The sequence below is a fragment of the Lepidochelys kempii genome, chromosome 1 (assembly GCF_965140265.1).
Source record: "Lepidochelys kempii isolate rLepKem1 chromosome 1, rLepKem1.hap2, whole genome shotgun sequence".
NCBI classification, from domain to species: domain Eukaryota; kingdom Metazoa; phylum Chordata; order Testudines; family Cheloniidae; genus Lepidochelys; species Lepidochelys kempii.
Window position 1 is genome coordinate 54,401,709 of NC_133256.1, and position 14,672 is coordinate 54,416,380.

At 46.1% G+C, this 14,672-nt stretch overlaps 1 protein-coding gene across 4 annotated transcripts in view; it reads right to left on the reverse strand.

Moving 5' to 3' along the window:
• Window positions 1-8,904: 8,904 nt before the first annotated feature.
• THSD1 (thrombospondin type 1 domain containing 1) overlaps window positions 8,905-14,672 on the reverse strand; it is a 31,103-nt gene continuing 25,335 nt past the window's right edge. For all 4 annotated transcript variants that reach the window (XM_073342800.1, XM_073342822.1, XM_073342790.1 and 1 more), the window contains one exon: window positions 8,905-11,939. In XM_073342800.1, the coding sequence (XP_073198901.1) occupies window positions 10,543-11,939 (1,397 nt within the window). In that variant the 3' untranslated portion in view covers window positions 8,905-10,542. The remainder of the gene's footprint in view (window positions 11,940-14,672) is intronic.

Sequence of the window (14,672 nt, forward strand, 5' to 3'; positions counted from 1 at the left end):
CCAGGGGGTGCTGCGTGCGCCTCCTCCTCTCCTGCTGCGCCTCACTGTAGCCTCAGTGGGGGTGAGAGATGGGGGTCCTGAGCTGGTGGAGGGTCCCGCCGGAAAAGGGAAGGGTCTGAGGTGGAAAGGCAGGGTCAGTCAGTCTGCCCTGACAATGAAGTGGGGGGGGCACTAGGACTTGGAGGCAGCATGGAGCTGCTCGGAAGAGGCCGAGGCAGGGATGTTCTGCTGCGGGGCCCGGGTAGGTGCGTGGGGGTAGCAAGCAGGGGCCGGCATAGGTGCCGCGTGTGGGGGACACCCAGCCCCAAATATTGGTGGAGCTGGGCCCCTGGGCTCTGAATATTGCTGGTGCCAAGGCACCACGTGGAGATACAACTCGCCGCCCCTGGGCTAGTTAATATAAAAACTGGTCCTGACGCTCTGCTACACAGATTAACTCACCAAAGCCCACTCCTGAAACGGGCCGAACATTCCCAACACAGCATGCTGGAACAGGCTCTGAGCAAACAGTGACTCACCTCACATAAGTCAGACCTGCCCTCACTGCAGCAGCTGGGCAGAGGTAACACAGCCAAATGATGCTATTTGAGTAAGCAGGGAAAGTTTAACCACCTACAACTAAATCCTGAACAACTCACTCACTATACTATAGCAATGAGCCACACCAGGCTGTCCGTTAGCAGGCTATCTGTGCATGCCATGGGTGTGTCCGCCTCATGCCTTCGGCAACCCACTGCCCTACTAATGCACATCTGATGACATTATTGCGCTATCCTTTTAAATTGTTTTCTCTTAAAGAAAATACCAATGCCTTAAAACATTATGTCTCCTTGCATGCTGAAAAGTAGCTCCTAGTAAAAGGCTCCGCCAAACTAGGCTGGAGAAGGATATAAATATAATTTCTCCCTTCTAATCGGAACATACTGATTGTGAGTTCATTTTCTCTCACTCTCTCATTCTCTCTCTCTCTAGCCCTAGTTCAGAGAAGACTCTCTGAACTCTTTGGACCCTTGTCCCTCCTCCTGCCCCCGATTCTCCGGATCCTGGCTGACACTTCCTCAGCAATTTGTTGCCACGCAATCCCTTTATAACTCATATTTTACTGTACAAATGGTGGTCCTGATTCTGCAATGCACAAAGCCTGAACAATCCCATGTGCCTGTGCAGGGCCCCACTGAAGTCAGTGGGGCTCTATGAAAGTGTAGGGATCTGCCTGCACATTGTAAATTGCAGGATCTGAGCCTATATTTGGAATATTGAGCATTTCCGAATTTAGCTTTTCACTGGAATGTGGATTACAGGTTACCAGGGGATGAGCTGCTGAAAGGGAAGCCTGGTACTATGAGGACAGGGTAGTTTAAAATTGTCTGGTCTCACTCCCCTACCCCAAACCCTCCCTTTTCAGCCCCCATCTGAGGCTTCTTTTATTTTCTTTGTTTCCTCCATTAATGTTGTCATAAATATAAAGGGAAGGGTAAACCCCTTAGAAATCCCTCCTGGCCAGGGGAAAGCTCCTCTCACCTGTAAAGGGTTAAGAAGCTAAAGGTAACCTCGCTGGCACCTGCCCAAAATGACCAATGAGGAGACAAGATACTTTCAAAAGCTGGGAGGAGGGAGAGAAACAAAGGGTCTGTGTCTGTCTGTAGTCGTCTTGGCCAGGGACAGAACAGGAATGGAGTCTTAGAACTTTTAGTAAGTAATCTAGCTAGGTATGTGTTAGATTATGATTTCTTTAAATGGCTGAGAAAAGAATTGTGCTGAATAGAATAACTATTTCTGTCTGTGTATCTTTTTTGTAACTTAAGGTTTTGCCTAGAGGGGTTCTCTATGTTTTTGAATCTAATTACCCTGTAAGATATCTACCATCCTGATTTTACAGGGGGGATTTCTTTATTTCTATTTACTTCTATTTTTTATTAAAAGTCTTCTTGTAAAACACTGAATGCTTTTTCATTGTTCTCAGATCCAAGGGTTTGGGTCTGTGGTCACCTATGCAAATTGGTGAGGCTTTTTATCCAACATTTCCCAGGAAAGGGGGAGTGCAAGTGTTGGGAGGATTGTTCATTGTTCTTAAGATCCAAGGGTCTGGGTCTGTAGTCACCTAGGCAAATTGGTGAGGCTTTTTACCAAACCTTGTCCAGGAAGTGGGGTGCAAGGTTTTGGGAAGTATTTTGGGGGGAAGGACGCGTCCAAACAGCTCTTCCCCAGTAACCAGTATTAGTTTGGTGGTGGTAGCGGCCAGTCCAAGGATAACGGGGGTAATATTTTGTACCTTGGGGAAGTTTTGACCTAAGCTGGTAAAGATAAGCTTAGGAGGTTTTTCATGCAGGTCCCCACATCTGTACCCTAGAGTTCAGAGTGGGGGAGGAACCGTGACATGGTGGCACAGTGGTGGGATTAACCTGAAATCATTTTGAGATCCAGTTGAGATTTTTTGAACTAGAAATACAGATTTTAAAAAGGAATTTTTAGGAAGTCCAGAAAGCAGCTTTGAAACTGAAAGCAGCTTGGTTTCTCTCTGCTTTGTGGCCAAGCAGAGACAAAAGGGGATTATCTTGTGAATTGCAGGTTTTCTTTGCCTGGAGGCAGGGTACTTAACTCCTGCAGGGAAATTCACAGTCTTCCAACCCAGAGGTTTTTTTTTTCTTTTCTTCCTAAAAGTAAATAGGGGGTGTGTGCTCTACCCATTTGCCTGGAGACAAAAGTGGCAGGGTTTTTTTTTAGGATTTTGATTTTTTTTTATTTTACAAGGAGCACAGGTTTGAAAAGAAATTTTTTTTTTCTTTGGGCTGGGTAAGCAGGTTTCCAAGTAGTTGGAGGTTTTTTGCTTTAATTTGGGCCCAGAGCAGAGACAAGGGAATTGTCTTTTTCTGTAGGCTGACAATCACTATCAGAGAATAGGTATTCTATTCCAGCACAGCAAAATTTTACAGCCAAGTTTTGTTTGTTTATTTCTAAACCTCGGGTGTAAAGTTAGTTAAAAACAGAGAGGTTAGAATGGCCAAATCCTCGGCTCGACTACAGCTGGAATTAGCCAAATTTCAGGCTGAGGAAAAACAAAGGGAACATGAAAGACAGATAGAACTCATGCGGCTGGAGAAGGAGGTACAGGAGGCTGCCCACAAGAGGGAAATGGAGGCAAGGAAGCATGTGGAGGAGATGGAGAGGATAAAGGCCCAGCAGAATATACCAACAAACCCTAGCAATCCTTCTCCAGGTACCACTTCCCATCCCAGAAAGTTCCCCACCTACAAGGCAGGTGATGATACTGAGGCCTTCTTAGAAAACTTCGAAAGGGCCTGCCTTGGGTACAACATCTCTACTGACCAATACATGGTAGAGCTGAGGCCGCAGCTCAGTGGACCCTTAGCTGAGGTGGCAGCTGAAATGCCTAAAGAACATATGAACAAGTATGAACTGTTTAAATCCAAGGCGAGAGTCAGAATGGGGATAACACACGAGCGGTCTCGTCGGAGGTTCCGAGCCCTAAGGTGGAAACCAGACATGTCATTTACCCGACATGCCTACCACATTGTGAAACATTGGGATGCCTGGATATCAGGAGCAAGTGTTGAATCTCCAGTAAATTTGCCCTTCCTAATGCAAATGGAACAATTCTTAGAGGGTGTTCCTGAGGAAATAGAAAGATACATCCTAGATGGGAAACCCAAAACTGTAATCGAGGCAGGAGAGATTGGAGCCAGATGGGTGGAGGTGGCAGAGAAGAAGAAAACTGGTCGCAGTTGGAGCGGAGACCAGAAGGGACCACCCCAGACCACACCCTATTACCGGGGGCCGCCCAAAGCCCCACCTACCTCCCAAAGAACCCTCCAGACCCCTTATCGTCCCACCACCCCGTTCTCCAGCAACCCACCTCGCCCCGGTGACCCGTCAGCTGGACGATGTTTTAAATGTAACGAGCTGGGGCATGTAAAGGCCAACTGCCCCAAGAACCCCAACAGATTACAGTTCATTGCACCGGAATCACACCAGAGGTCCACAGGCCCAGATACCTCCCAGATACCCTTGGAGCGGAGGGAAACTGTGAGTGTGGGTGGGAAGAAGGTCACCGTGTGGAGGGACACCGGAGCACAAGTGTCAGCTATCCATGCTTCCTTAGTGGACCCCAATTTAATCAACCCAGAGATCCAAGTGACGATTCAACCCTTCAAGTCCAACTCTTTCAATTTGCCTACAGCCAAGTTGCCTGTCCAGTACAAGGGCTGGTCAGGAATGTGGACTTTTGCAGTCTATGATGATTATCCCATCCCCATGCTGTTGGGGGAAGACTTGGCCAATCACGTGAAGCAGGCCAAGAGGGTGGGAACGGTCATCCGCAGCCAGGCTAAACAAGCCGTGAGGCCTAGCTCTGTTCCGGAAACTTCTATCAGGGCCCGGTCAGAGGTAATGGACCCGGACCCCAGGCCAATGTCTGCAACAGCAGTAGTGGATCCAGTCCCAGAGACCCAGACGGAACCAGTCCCAGAACCGGAACCAGCCAAACAACCAACACCAGACCCCGTGCCAGCACTGAATCCAGTACTTGCAACCTCAACACCAGAGGGCCCCACCGAACCTGAACTGGCAGCAGCCGATAACCCTACACAAGAGGCTCAGCCGGAGCCTGAATCCCAACATAGTGCACCAGCGGAGAGCGGTTCACAGTCAACAGAAACAGCTCCATCCCCTATATCGCTTCCAGAGGGACCAAGCCTATGTCCCCAATCCAATGAGGAACTGATGTCTCCAGCATCAAGGGAACAGTTCCAGACCGAACAGGAAGCAGATGAAAGCCTCCAGAGAGCGTGGACGGCGGCACGGAGCAACCCACCGCCTCTCAGCTCTTCTAATCGATCCAGGTTTGTGGTAGAAAGAGGACTTTTATACAAGGAAACTCTTTCTGGGGGACACCAGGAAGACTGGCATCCTCAGAGACAGTTGGTAGTTCCAACTAAATACCGGGCCAAGCTCTTGAGCTTAGCCCATGATCACCCTAGTGGCCATGCTGGGGTGAACAGGACCAAAGACCGTTTGGGGGGGTCATTCCACTGGGAGGGAATGGGCAAGGATGTTTCTACCTATGTCCAGTCTTGTGAGGTGTGCCAAAGAGTGGGAAAACCCCAAGACCAGGTCAAAGCCCCTCTACAACCACTCCCCATCATTGAAGTTCCATTTCAGCGAGTAGCTGTGGATATTCTGGGTCCTTTTCCGAAAAAGACACCCAGAGGAAAGCAGTACATACTGACTTTCATGGATTTTGCCACCTGATGGCCGGAAGCAGTAGCTCTAAGCAACACCAGGGCTAAAAGTGTGTGTCAGGCACTAGCAGACATTTTTGCCAGGGTAGGTTGGCCCTCCGACATCCTCACAGATGCAGGGACTAATTTCCTGGCAGGAACTATGAAAAACCTTTGGGAAGCTCATGGGGTAAATCACTTGGTTGCCACTCCTTACCACCATCAAACAAATGGCATGGTGGAGAAGTTTAATGGAACTTTGGGGGCCATGATACGTAAATTCGTAAATGAGCACTCCAATGATTGGGACCTAGTGTTGCAGCAGTTGCTCTTTGCCTACAGAGCTGTACCACATCCCAGTTTAGGGTTTTCCCCATTTGAACTTGTATATGGCCGTGAGGTTAAGGGGCCATTGCAGTTGGTGAAGCAGCAATGGGAGGGATTTACACCTTCTCCAGGAACTAACATTCTGGACTTTGTAACCAACCTACAAAACATCCTCCGAACCTCTTTAGCCCTTGCTAGAGAAAACTTACAGGATGCTCAAAAAGAGCAAAAAGCCTGGTATGATAAACATGCCAGAGAGCGTTCCTTCAAAGTAGGAGACCAGGTCATGGTCTTAAAGGCGCTCCAGGCCCATAAAATGGAAGCATCGTGGGAAGGGCCATTCGTGGTCCAGGAGCGCCTGGGAGCTGTTAATTATCTCATAGCATTCCCCACCTCCAACCGAAAGCCTAAGGTGTATCATATTAATTCTCTAAAGCCCTTTTATTCCAGAGAATTAAAGGTTTGTCAGTTTACAGCCCAGGGAGGAGACGACGCTGAGTGGCCTGAAGGTGTCTATTACGAAGGGAAATGTGCTGGTGGTGTGGAAGAGGTGAACCTCTCCATGACCCTTGGGCGTATGCAGCGACAGCAGATCCAGGAGCTGTGCACTAGCTACGCGCCAACGTTCTCAGCCACCCCAGGACTGACTGAACGGGCATACCACTCCATTGACACAGGTAATGCTCACCCAATTAGGGTCCACCCTTACCGGGTGTCTCCTCAAGCTAAAACTGCTATAGAACGGGAGATCCAGGATATGTTACAGATGGGTGTAATCCTCCCCTCTGAAAGTGCATGGGCATCTCCAGTGGTTCTAGTTCCCAAACCAGATGGGGAAATACGTTTTTGCGTGGACTACCGTAAGCTAAATGCTGTAACTCGCCCAGACAACTATCCCATGCCACGCACAGATGAACTATTAGAGAAACTGGGACGGGCCCAGTTCATCTCTACCTTGGACTTAACCAAGGGGTACTGGCAGGTACCGCTAGATGAATCTGCCAAGGAAAGGTCAGCCTTCATCACACATCTCGGGCTGTATGAATTTAATGTACTCCCTTTCGGGCTGCGAAATGCACCCGCCACTTTCCAAAGACTTGTAGATGGTCTCCTAGTGGGATTAGGAGAATATGCAGTCGCCTACCTTGACGATGTGGCCATATTTTCGGATTCCTGGGCAGACCACCTGGAACATCTACAAAAAGTCCTTGAGCGCATAAGGGAGGCAGGACTAACTGTTAAGGCTAAGAAGTGTCAAATAGGCCTAAACAGAGTGACTTACCTTGGACACCAGGTGGGTCAAGGAACTATCAGCCCCCTACAGGCCAAAGTGGATGCTGTCCCAAAGTCAAAGAAACAGGTTCAATCCTTCTTAGGCTTGGCCGGTTATTACAGACGATTTGTACCGCACTACAGCCAAATCGCTGCCCCACTGACAGACCTAACCAAAAAGAAACAGCCAAATGCTGTTCAGTGGACCGGAAAGTGTCAGAAGGCCTTTAACAAGCTTAAAGCGACACTCATGTCTGACCCTGTACTAAGGGCCCCAGACTTTGACAAACCGTTCCTAGTAACCACAGATGCATCCGAGCGTGGTGTGGGAGCAGTTTTAATGCAGAAAGGACCTGATCAAGAATTCCACCCTGTAGTGTTTCTCAGCAAAAAACTGTCTGAGAGGGAAAGCAACTGGTCAGTCACTGAAAAAGAATGTTACGCCATTGTCTACGCTCTGGAAAAGCTACGCCCATATGTTTGGGGACGGCGTTTCCACCTGCAAACCGACCATGCTGCACTGAAGTGGCTTCACACCGTCAAGGAAACTAACAAAAAACTTCTTCGGTGGAGTTTAGCTCTCCAAGATTTTGATTTCGACATCCAACACATCTCAGGAGCTTCTAACAAAGGGGCTGATGCACTCTCCCGTGAAAGTTTCCCAGAATCAACTGGTTAAAATCGTCCTTGAGATGTGGAAAATATTGTTAGTCTTTATGTACTTGGTAGTATATTTAGAGATGCATGTGTCTTATTAACTCTGTTTTTCCTAGAGCTCCAGGAAGAAATCCCAGCCAGTGTTTCACCCTAGCTGAGATTTGGGGGGCGTGTCATAAATATAAAGGGAAGGGTAAACCCCTTTGAAATCCCTCCTGGCCAGGGGAAAGCTCCTCTCACCTGTAAAGGGTTAAGAAGCTAAAGGTAACCTCGCTGGCACCTGCCCAAAATGACCAATGAGGAGACAAGATACTTTCAAAAGCTGGGAGGAGGGAGAGAAACAAAGGGTCTGTGTCTGTCTGTAGTCGTCTTGGCCAGGGACAGAACAGGAATGGAGTCTTAGAACTTTTAGTAAGTAATCTAGCTAGGTATGTGTTAGATTATGATTTCTTTAAATGGCTGAGAAAAGAATTGTGCTGAATAGAATAACTATTTCTGTCTGTGTATCTTTTTTGTAACTTAAGGTTTTGCCTAGAGGGGTTCTCTATGTTTTTGAATCTAATTACCCTGTAAGATATCTACCATCCTGATTTTACAGGGGGGATTTCTTTATTTCTATTTACTTCTATTTTTTATTAAAAGTCTTCTTGTAAAACACTGAATGCTTTTTCATTGTTCTCAGATCCAAGGGTTTGGGTCTGTGGTCACCTATGCAAATTGGTGAGGCTTTTTATCCAACATTTCCCAGGAAAGGGGGAGTGCAAGTGTTGGGAGGATTGTTCATTGTTCATTGTTAAGATCCAAGGGTCTGGGTCTGTAGTCACCTAGGCAAATTGGTGAGGCTTTTTACCAAACCTTGTCCAGGAAGTGGGGTGCAAGGTTTTGGGAAGTATTTTGGGGGGAAGGACGCGTCCAAACAGCTCTTCCCCAGTAACCAGTATTAGTTTGGTGGTGGTAGCGGCCAGTCCAAGGATAACGGGGGTAATATTTTGTACCTTGGGGAAGTTTTGACCTAAGCTGGTAAAGATAAGCTTAGGAGGTTTTTCATGCAGGTCCCCACATCTGTACCCTAGAGTTCAGAGTGGGGGAGGAACCGTGACAAATGTATTCCTTCCACCTGTTTTCTCTATACCTCTGAAGAGTCTGTTATTCCAATAAATGGCTGGAGTAAAGAACCTGAGTCAAACTGGCTTGCCTGCCACTGTTTGCATCTCCAGTGTGTGCAGTGACTTCGCTAAAAGTGTTGAACAAGTGCAGCAGTGTCCAATCCCATTTGTTTAATATCCTCTGGTGAAATAAACACACCTACGGAGAAGGTTCTCCAGGAATCAACAGACATGGACAAGTTAATTTCCTTTTTCCTTTTGTTTGCAAAGTATATCTTAATTAAATAGCCATTTTGTTCCATGGGTTTTGTTCTTAATTTATTTGTATCTTGCTGTAGTATCTGTCAACTTGTTTAAGCAAAAATAAAAAGACAACATTTGTTAAGGAGAAAGAGCATTACAGTGAAGGAGAGAAGACAAGAGGTCTTTCACTGGCTTCTACAGGTGTGTAGAATACTGCAACAATAGTTTTTGCTAGTACTCAAATTTGTTAATGAATTGACCACACTAGCAACCCTCTTCTGTTTATTTTCTACAATGCTTTTCTGTTCCTTTCCACACGTTTGTGCAATCTCAAGCTTTCCTGGCACCCATAGTATCAGAAAGCAAATGGCGAAGTTTTGTTTGTGAGGAATCACAAAAAACAAATTGTAAACAAGTACTCATTCCAGAATTGCTCATGCTCTCCTCATCTAATCAGGGAACACAAAAAGCACCACATGACTTATCTGACCAGTTACAACCAATCAACACAGTTCAATAGTGTGATGGGGTGTGTCAATGCCGCACTGGGTAAGCAGGGGTTAACCAGTCACTTTGGACCCAAGAGGCCACGCCCTCTTGCCTCTGCTGCACATGCTCCAGTTGGAGGGAGTAGATAAAAGGGAACATCTCACACCAGTCCTGGCTGCTGGAGGAGGAAGATGGATGTGCATTGCTGGCTCCTGCTGAGGTACCGCCAGCCTTCCAGATTACAGAATCAAGTCTCCCTGACTAGATTACGAGGGATTCCTATCTATGGAGGCTGACTGAGATGTCAAGCCTCTGCCCGGGAGGACAAGCCCAAAGTGGTCTTAGAGGTAGGAAGTGACCAAGGGAATATATGGGGAGCTGATACTTGAATCCTAAAGAGGGAGACTGCAGGCTTCACAGGGCCCTGGGTCAGAACCTGGTGGAGCAGGGTGGGCTTGGCACTGACAAGTGGCTATTACTGCTAGAGACCCCAGCTATAGACTAGTTAGTCTGTCCCCTCCCACCTGGGGGCTGAAGCCCTGTTTGTGATTGTTTGCCACAGCCAGGAGGCTCAGGAGCTATAGACAGTTTGTCTGTTCAGTCCCTCCCTGTGGGCCAGAACCCCTGATTGTTTGTCTGGCCCAGCTGAGAGTCCTGATGACTGTGTGGTGGAGTGTATCAACGCCACACTGGGCAAGCCGGGGCACCCACCCTCCAATGGATGCACGGAGCCCCATGACAAATAGTAAATTTTAAAGATATGCTGAAAACTGTTTACAACCTAGGTTAAAAAACTTGTGAAACAATTCATTAAATAGTGTTGAACAACAGATGTTAGAGGATAACATGCTCTGCTGGTGGATGGTCCACAAGCAGAAAAAGAGGCTAAATTGACTGGATTCATGATTCAGTATAAATTATTCATTGAGCACTGCTCTTTTCAGTGCTCTATAAAATAAAATCTGTCCAATTTCCTCTGTGTCACACTATCATTTCCATTTGCTTTCCCGGGGGGGTGTATTGGACAAAACAATGACATCAAAGCACTTTCTAGTAATTAAAAAGGAATGCATGCTCACAAGTTAAGCCATAGGATTTCCCTCCTGCCCCAAACAGCTGGAACCTGGTTTCCATTATTGCTTTTATTATAAACCAACCGGTTTTGCAGCTCTTCTCTCACACCCCCGCCCTACAGTGTTGCAATGAGTCATTCAGATCACCAGTTTCTCAACACTTAAAGTACTTGTTTCATCTTCTTCATTTGAACCAAAATATCCAGGCAGGTCAATCATCCATTGCTCCGATTCTGTTAAGCCAAAAGAATTATTATTGTAAAAGGCAAATTCAGGGTCTGTGGGGAAGCTCTGGCATTTCTCCTTTCTGTACTGGAGAGGGCTTAGAGCACTGCCTTGCTGGTAATTATCTTTCAGAGTTGAGATGGGTTCTTTCCTCAAAGCTCCTCGATAGTTTGGCGAAGGGCCCCTCCTACTTCTGTTTGGCTCTGGTTTGTCAGCTCCTGCTACTTGGCCTGCAGGCTGACGGTCACTGATCAGATCCGGCCTCCTCACTGGAGGACCCCCTTTGTGCCGGTATTTTGTGCCATAGCTCAGTGGTTCACCAGTTAACAGAGTGCAAGGAGACTGGTCAAACTTTTCAGAACTTGGATCAGCATCTTTAGATGTCGGCCGGGACTTGTCTACCAGTGCCTGACCCCAAGTTCTGGTCCTGGAGCTATAAAGAGGAATCTGCCGTGAGGTAAGAGTGGACATGCTCCGTTCCCTATAGGGCCTGACCTTTTTAGTTTCATGGAAACTGGCTGTTCTTCTGAACTGTGGGTTTCTGTGACAGCCTCTCTCCAATGGCTCCCCTTTGTTATCTTGGTATTTCAGGTGAGCTCGTCTAATGAGGGTCTGACTAGGGCTTGTTACAGGATTGGCCTGTGACAGTACAGAGTCCACCCTAGAATTAGATTTTTCCCTAGGGAATTTGAGATGATTGACTGGCTGATCCAGAAATGGAGATTTGATCCTGAATTTGTGTGCAGCAGCCTCCTCCTGGTTTTCTGTGCCCAGGGGAAGCACAGCTGTGGCATCGATAACGGTGTCAGTCAGAGGCGTCTGAGATACATGATACACCTTTGTGGTTTCAGTCAGGCCTTTCTTCTTCATCTCTTTCAGCTGTTGCTGTGCAAGGCGATAGCTGAAAATTGGAGGGATTATTTTTTGAGCATTTGACTGAAAACTGTCACTGACAGAGGTGTCGTCGTCTTGAGCAAACTGAAGGCTCTTCCTGCAGGTCAAAGGTATGTTAACAGGCTCTCCAGCATGTGCTGGAGGTGCTTCGCTGCCCTCGGAAAAGCTCCCCCATTGCTTGCCGGCTTGACAGATGTTTTCTTCATCCGAGTTTTTGTGGAAGCTGGGTGAATGGACAGAGTTATGGCGCACAGAGGTGCTGCACTTCTGAGCTCTGCAGAGCTTCCTCCACAGGGTGATGAGAACAGTGGCTAGGATTATGAACAAGCACAAAGAGATGCCAGTGATGGTGACTACGTTATTAGCTTTCTGGTCCTCTTGGTGCTGTACAGAAGGAGGGGGTGTAGGCTTTATAACTGTAACAAAGAGTGAACACATTCTGTTATCAATGTTGCATTTTCACTGGACATTTGGAGTTTTAGATAAGATACTTTACAATTAAGAAAAAGAATCAATGAATAAAATACATTAAATTGTCTATTTGCCAGCATGTCCCTTGCTCACATCTGTCTTCAGATAAAAGCGGATAAACTTTGGTTTGCGGCAGCAAATCCACCTACTTTATATTGAGGGTGCTGCAGACTTGCCTACCTTTTAAACTTCATTTGCTTACCTACCTTTGCTAGTCTCACCTCTTTTCATGATGCCAGAAGAATATTTTATACACCTAGCCCTAATGTTAGGTTTGAGTTTCACAAATCCAGTGAGAAGCTTTTTGCAAGAGTTGGCAGGGTTTCTATGAAAGGAGCAACCTCATAGAGGCAGTGTGACCAACTGGAGGGGATGTCAGGCTCTGCCATTGGTCTGCTAGCTGACCTTGGGCAAGTCACATCACTACCCGTGCCTCAGTTTCCTCATCTGTAAAACAGTGATAAAGACACTTGCCCTTTTTGGAATAGCACTTGGAAATCTACAGATGAAAAGTGCTATCTAGGAGTTAACAATTTGCTACTGGAATTGATATATTAGGTCAGTCTAGTGGCTGATTTTAGGGTTTGTGAAAGGTATTTGTTCCCCTCATGCCAGGCAGATCCCCAATGTGAAAGGTAAGTGGCTTGACAGCCCTGAGGTCTAGAAAGAAGATGGACAGCATAAGCAGTGGCAGCACAAATTTCCCCACCTTGCCCTGAGAATGTTTCTCAGACTCTCACCCAGCGTTTCACCTCTGAGTCAGACAACTGAGTATTCTCCATGCCCGTTCAGTTCTGGGCTAAGAAGGGGTCTTGGGTTTTTTAGTATTGATAGTTGTCTGTTATGAACTGGAGATGGACTTTCAAGAGAAATCCGGGTAACAATACCTTGCACAGCTATAGTGAGGTTCTCAAAGCATTTTACAAACATTAATTAGGCCTCACAGCACACCTGGACAAGTATTATACCCATGTTACCAAAGAATAAACCAAGGTGCAGAGAGATTGATTTGCTGGTGACTTTGGGCAAAATCACTCAGAGAACCCCAAAATCCTGGCTCTGAATCTACTTTTCTAGCCATTAGACAATACTCCTTTTCTAGTTTCTATCTAGCTTAGCTTTCTATTTAGTGCCTGTTATCATGGTGTTCAAACACTAATTTCTTATAGGCCACTAAACAGTTTTCTGATGGTAATGTTCAATTGTTACTGCCCAGACCTGGACAGAAATCAGTTATCTAAAAGTGAAAGGCTCAGGTATCCCTTTACCAGTCCCTCACCCCATCCAGTATCCACTCTACGCATTTACATGTATGTTATGGAGTGTCCACCATATAAATTCCCAGAATGCTTTTCAGTGTTCCACAATGACTGCTCAACTAACTGCAGTGTACATGCAGAATTCATAGCTGCAGTCACCAAACCACATGTGTACTCCCAAATTCAGGAAAACACTTTTTCCTTCCCACGGCCTTGTAAAATGCCACCTGGATAATTAGCTTGTTATTTATACCATATTTTTGGCTCAACAGATCCATAAGGAATGCACCTGCAGTGTGGCATGGTCACTAATTCAGGAAGTCTAGCAGTTCATTTTAATAATAACTTGTACATTCATTTCCAGATGTAAAGTCAAAAAAACTGTACTCAGTTGGTCACTAGAGGCTCGCTGTCTAAGTAGCACTACAAAATTCTTAGTCACACGGTGGGAGGTGTGGGGAAAGATGATGCCGTCAGAAGAGAGCCAAATTCTGGTCTTGTTTAAGTGTGACTGTGGCTGTGATTGAAACCCCTGGAGTTACTCCAGATTTATACCAGTGGAAAAGAGAAGAATATGGATCTGAATGTTTTAGTTGTTGTTTTGCTTCTCTCCTCACTTTCTTTTCTCACTGCTGTTTGTTGATCTTTTCTATTTATTTATGCTTTCCCTCTTCAGCCCTTCCACCAGGGTTCCAACCCTCTGTGCTGGCTTCTGTTACACTTGCTCCATCTACTGGACTAACGAATACAAATACAATAATGCTGAAACAGACTCTCCTAGATGGACCAGAGTCACAGCAGAGGATGGTCTGACACTATTATTTACAGAACAAGGTCAGCAGTACCCAGAGCTGGAGCACAATGTGAAAACATCTTTTAAATTCTACACAAGATTAAATAATTCAGGCATAATTCTGTAGTGGCACAAATCTGATTTTGGAGCAGGAAGATCAGAAAACAAGTGTAAAGGTAATTTGGCAGGGACACAGTAAGCTAGTATAACTTGCATAGCTGAGACATTCTGTGGGTATACAAAATGGGTGCACATTGATTTATGCACGGAGGGGAAGAGTGTAGCAGGAACAATGTTTCAATGTTGATAAATGCAAAGTAATGCACACTGGAAAACATAATCCCAACTATACATATAAAATGATGGGGTCTAAATTGGCAGTTACCACTCAAGAAAGAGATCTTGGAGTCATTGTGGATAGTTCTCTGAAGACATCCACTCAATGTGCAGCAGCAGTCAAAAAAGCGAAAAGAATGTTGGGAATCATTCAGAAAGGGATAGATAATAAGACAGAAAATATCTTGTTGCCTCTATATAAATCCATGGTACCCCCACATCTTGAATACTGTGTACAGATGTGGTCGCCCCATCTCAAAAAAGATATATTGGAATTGGAAAAGGTTCAG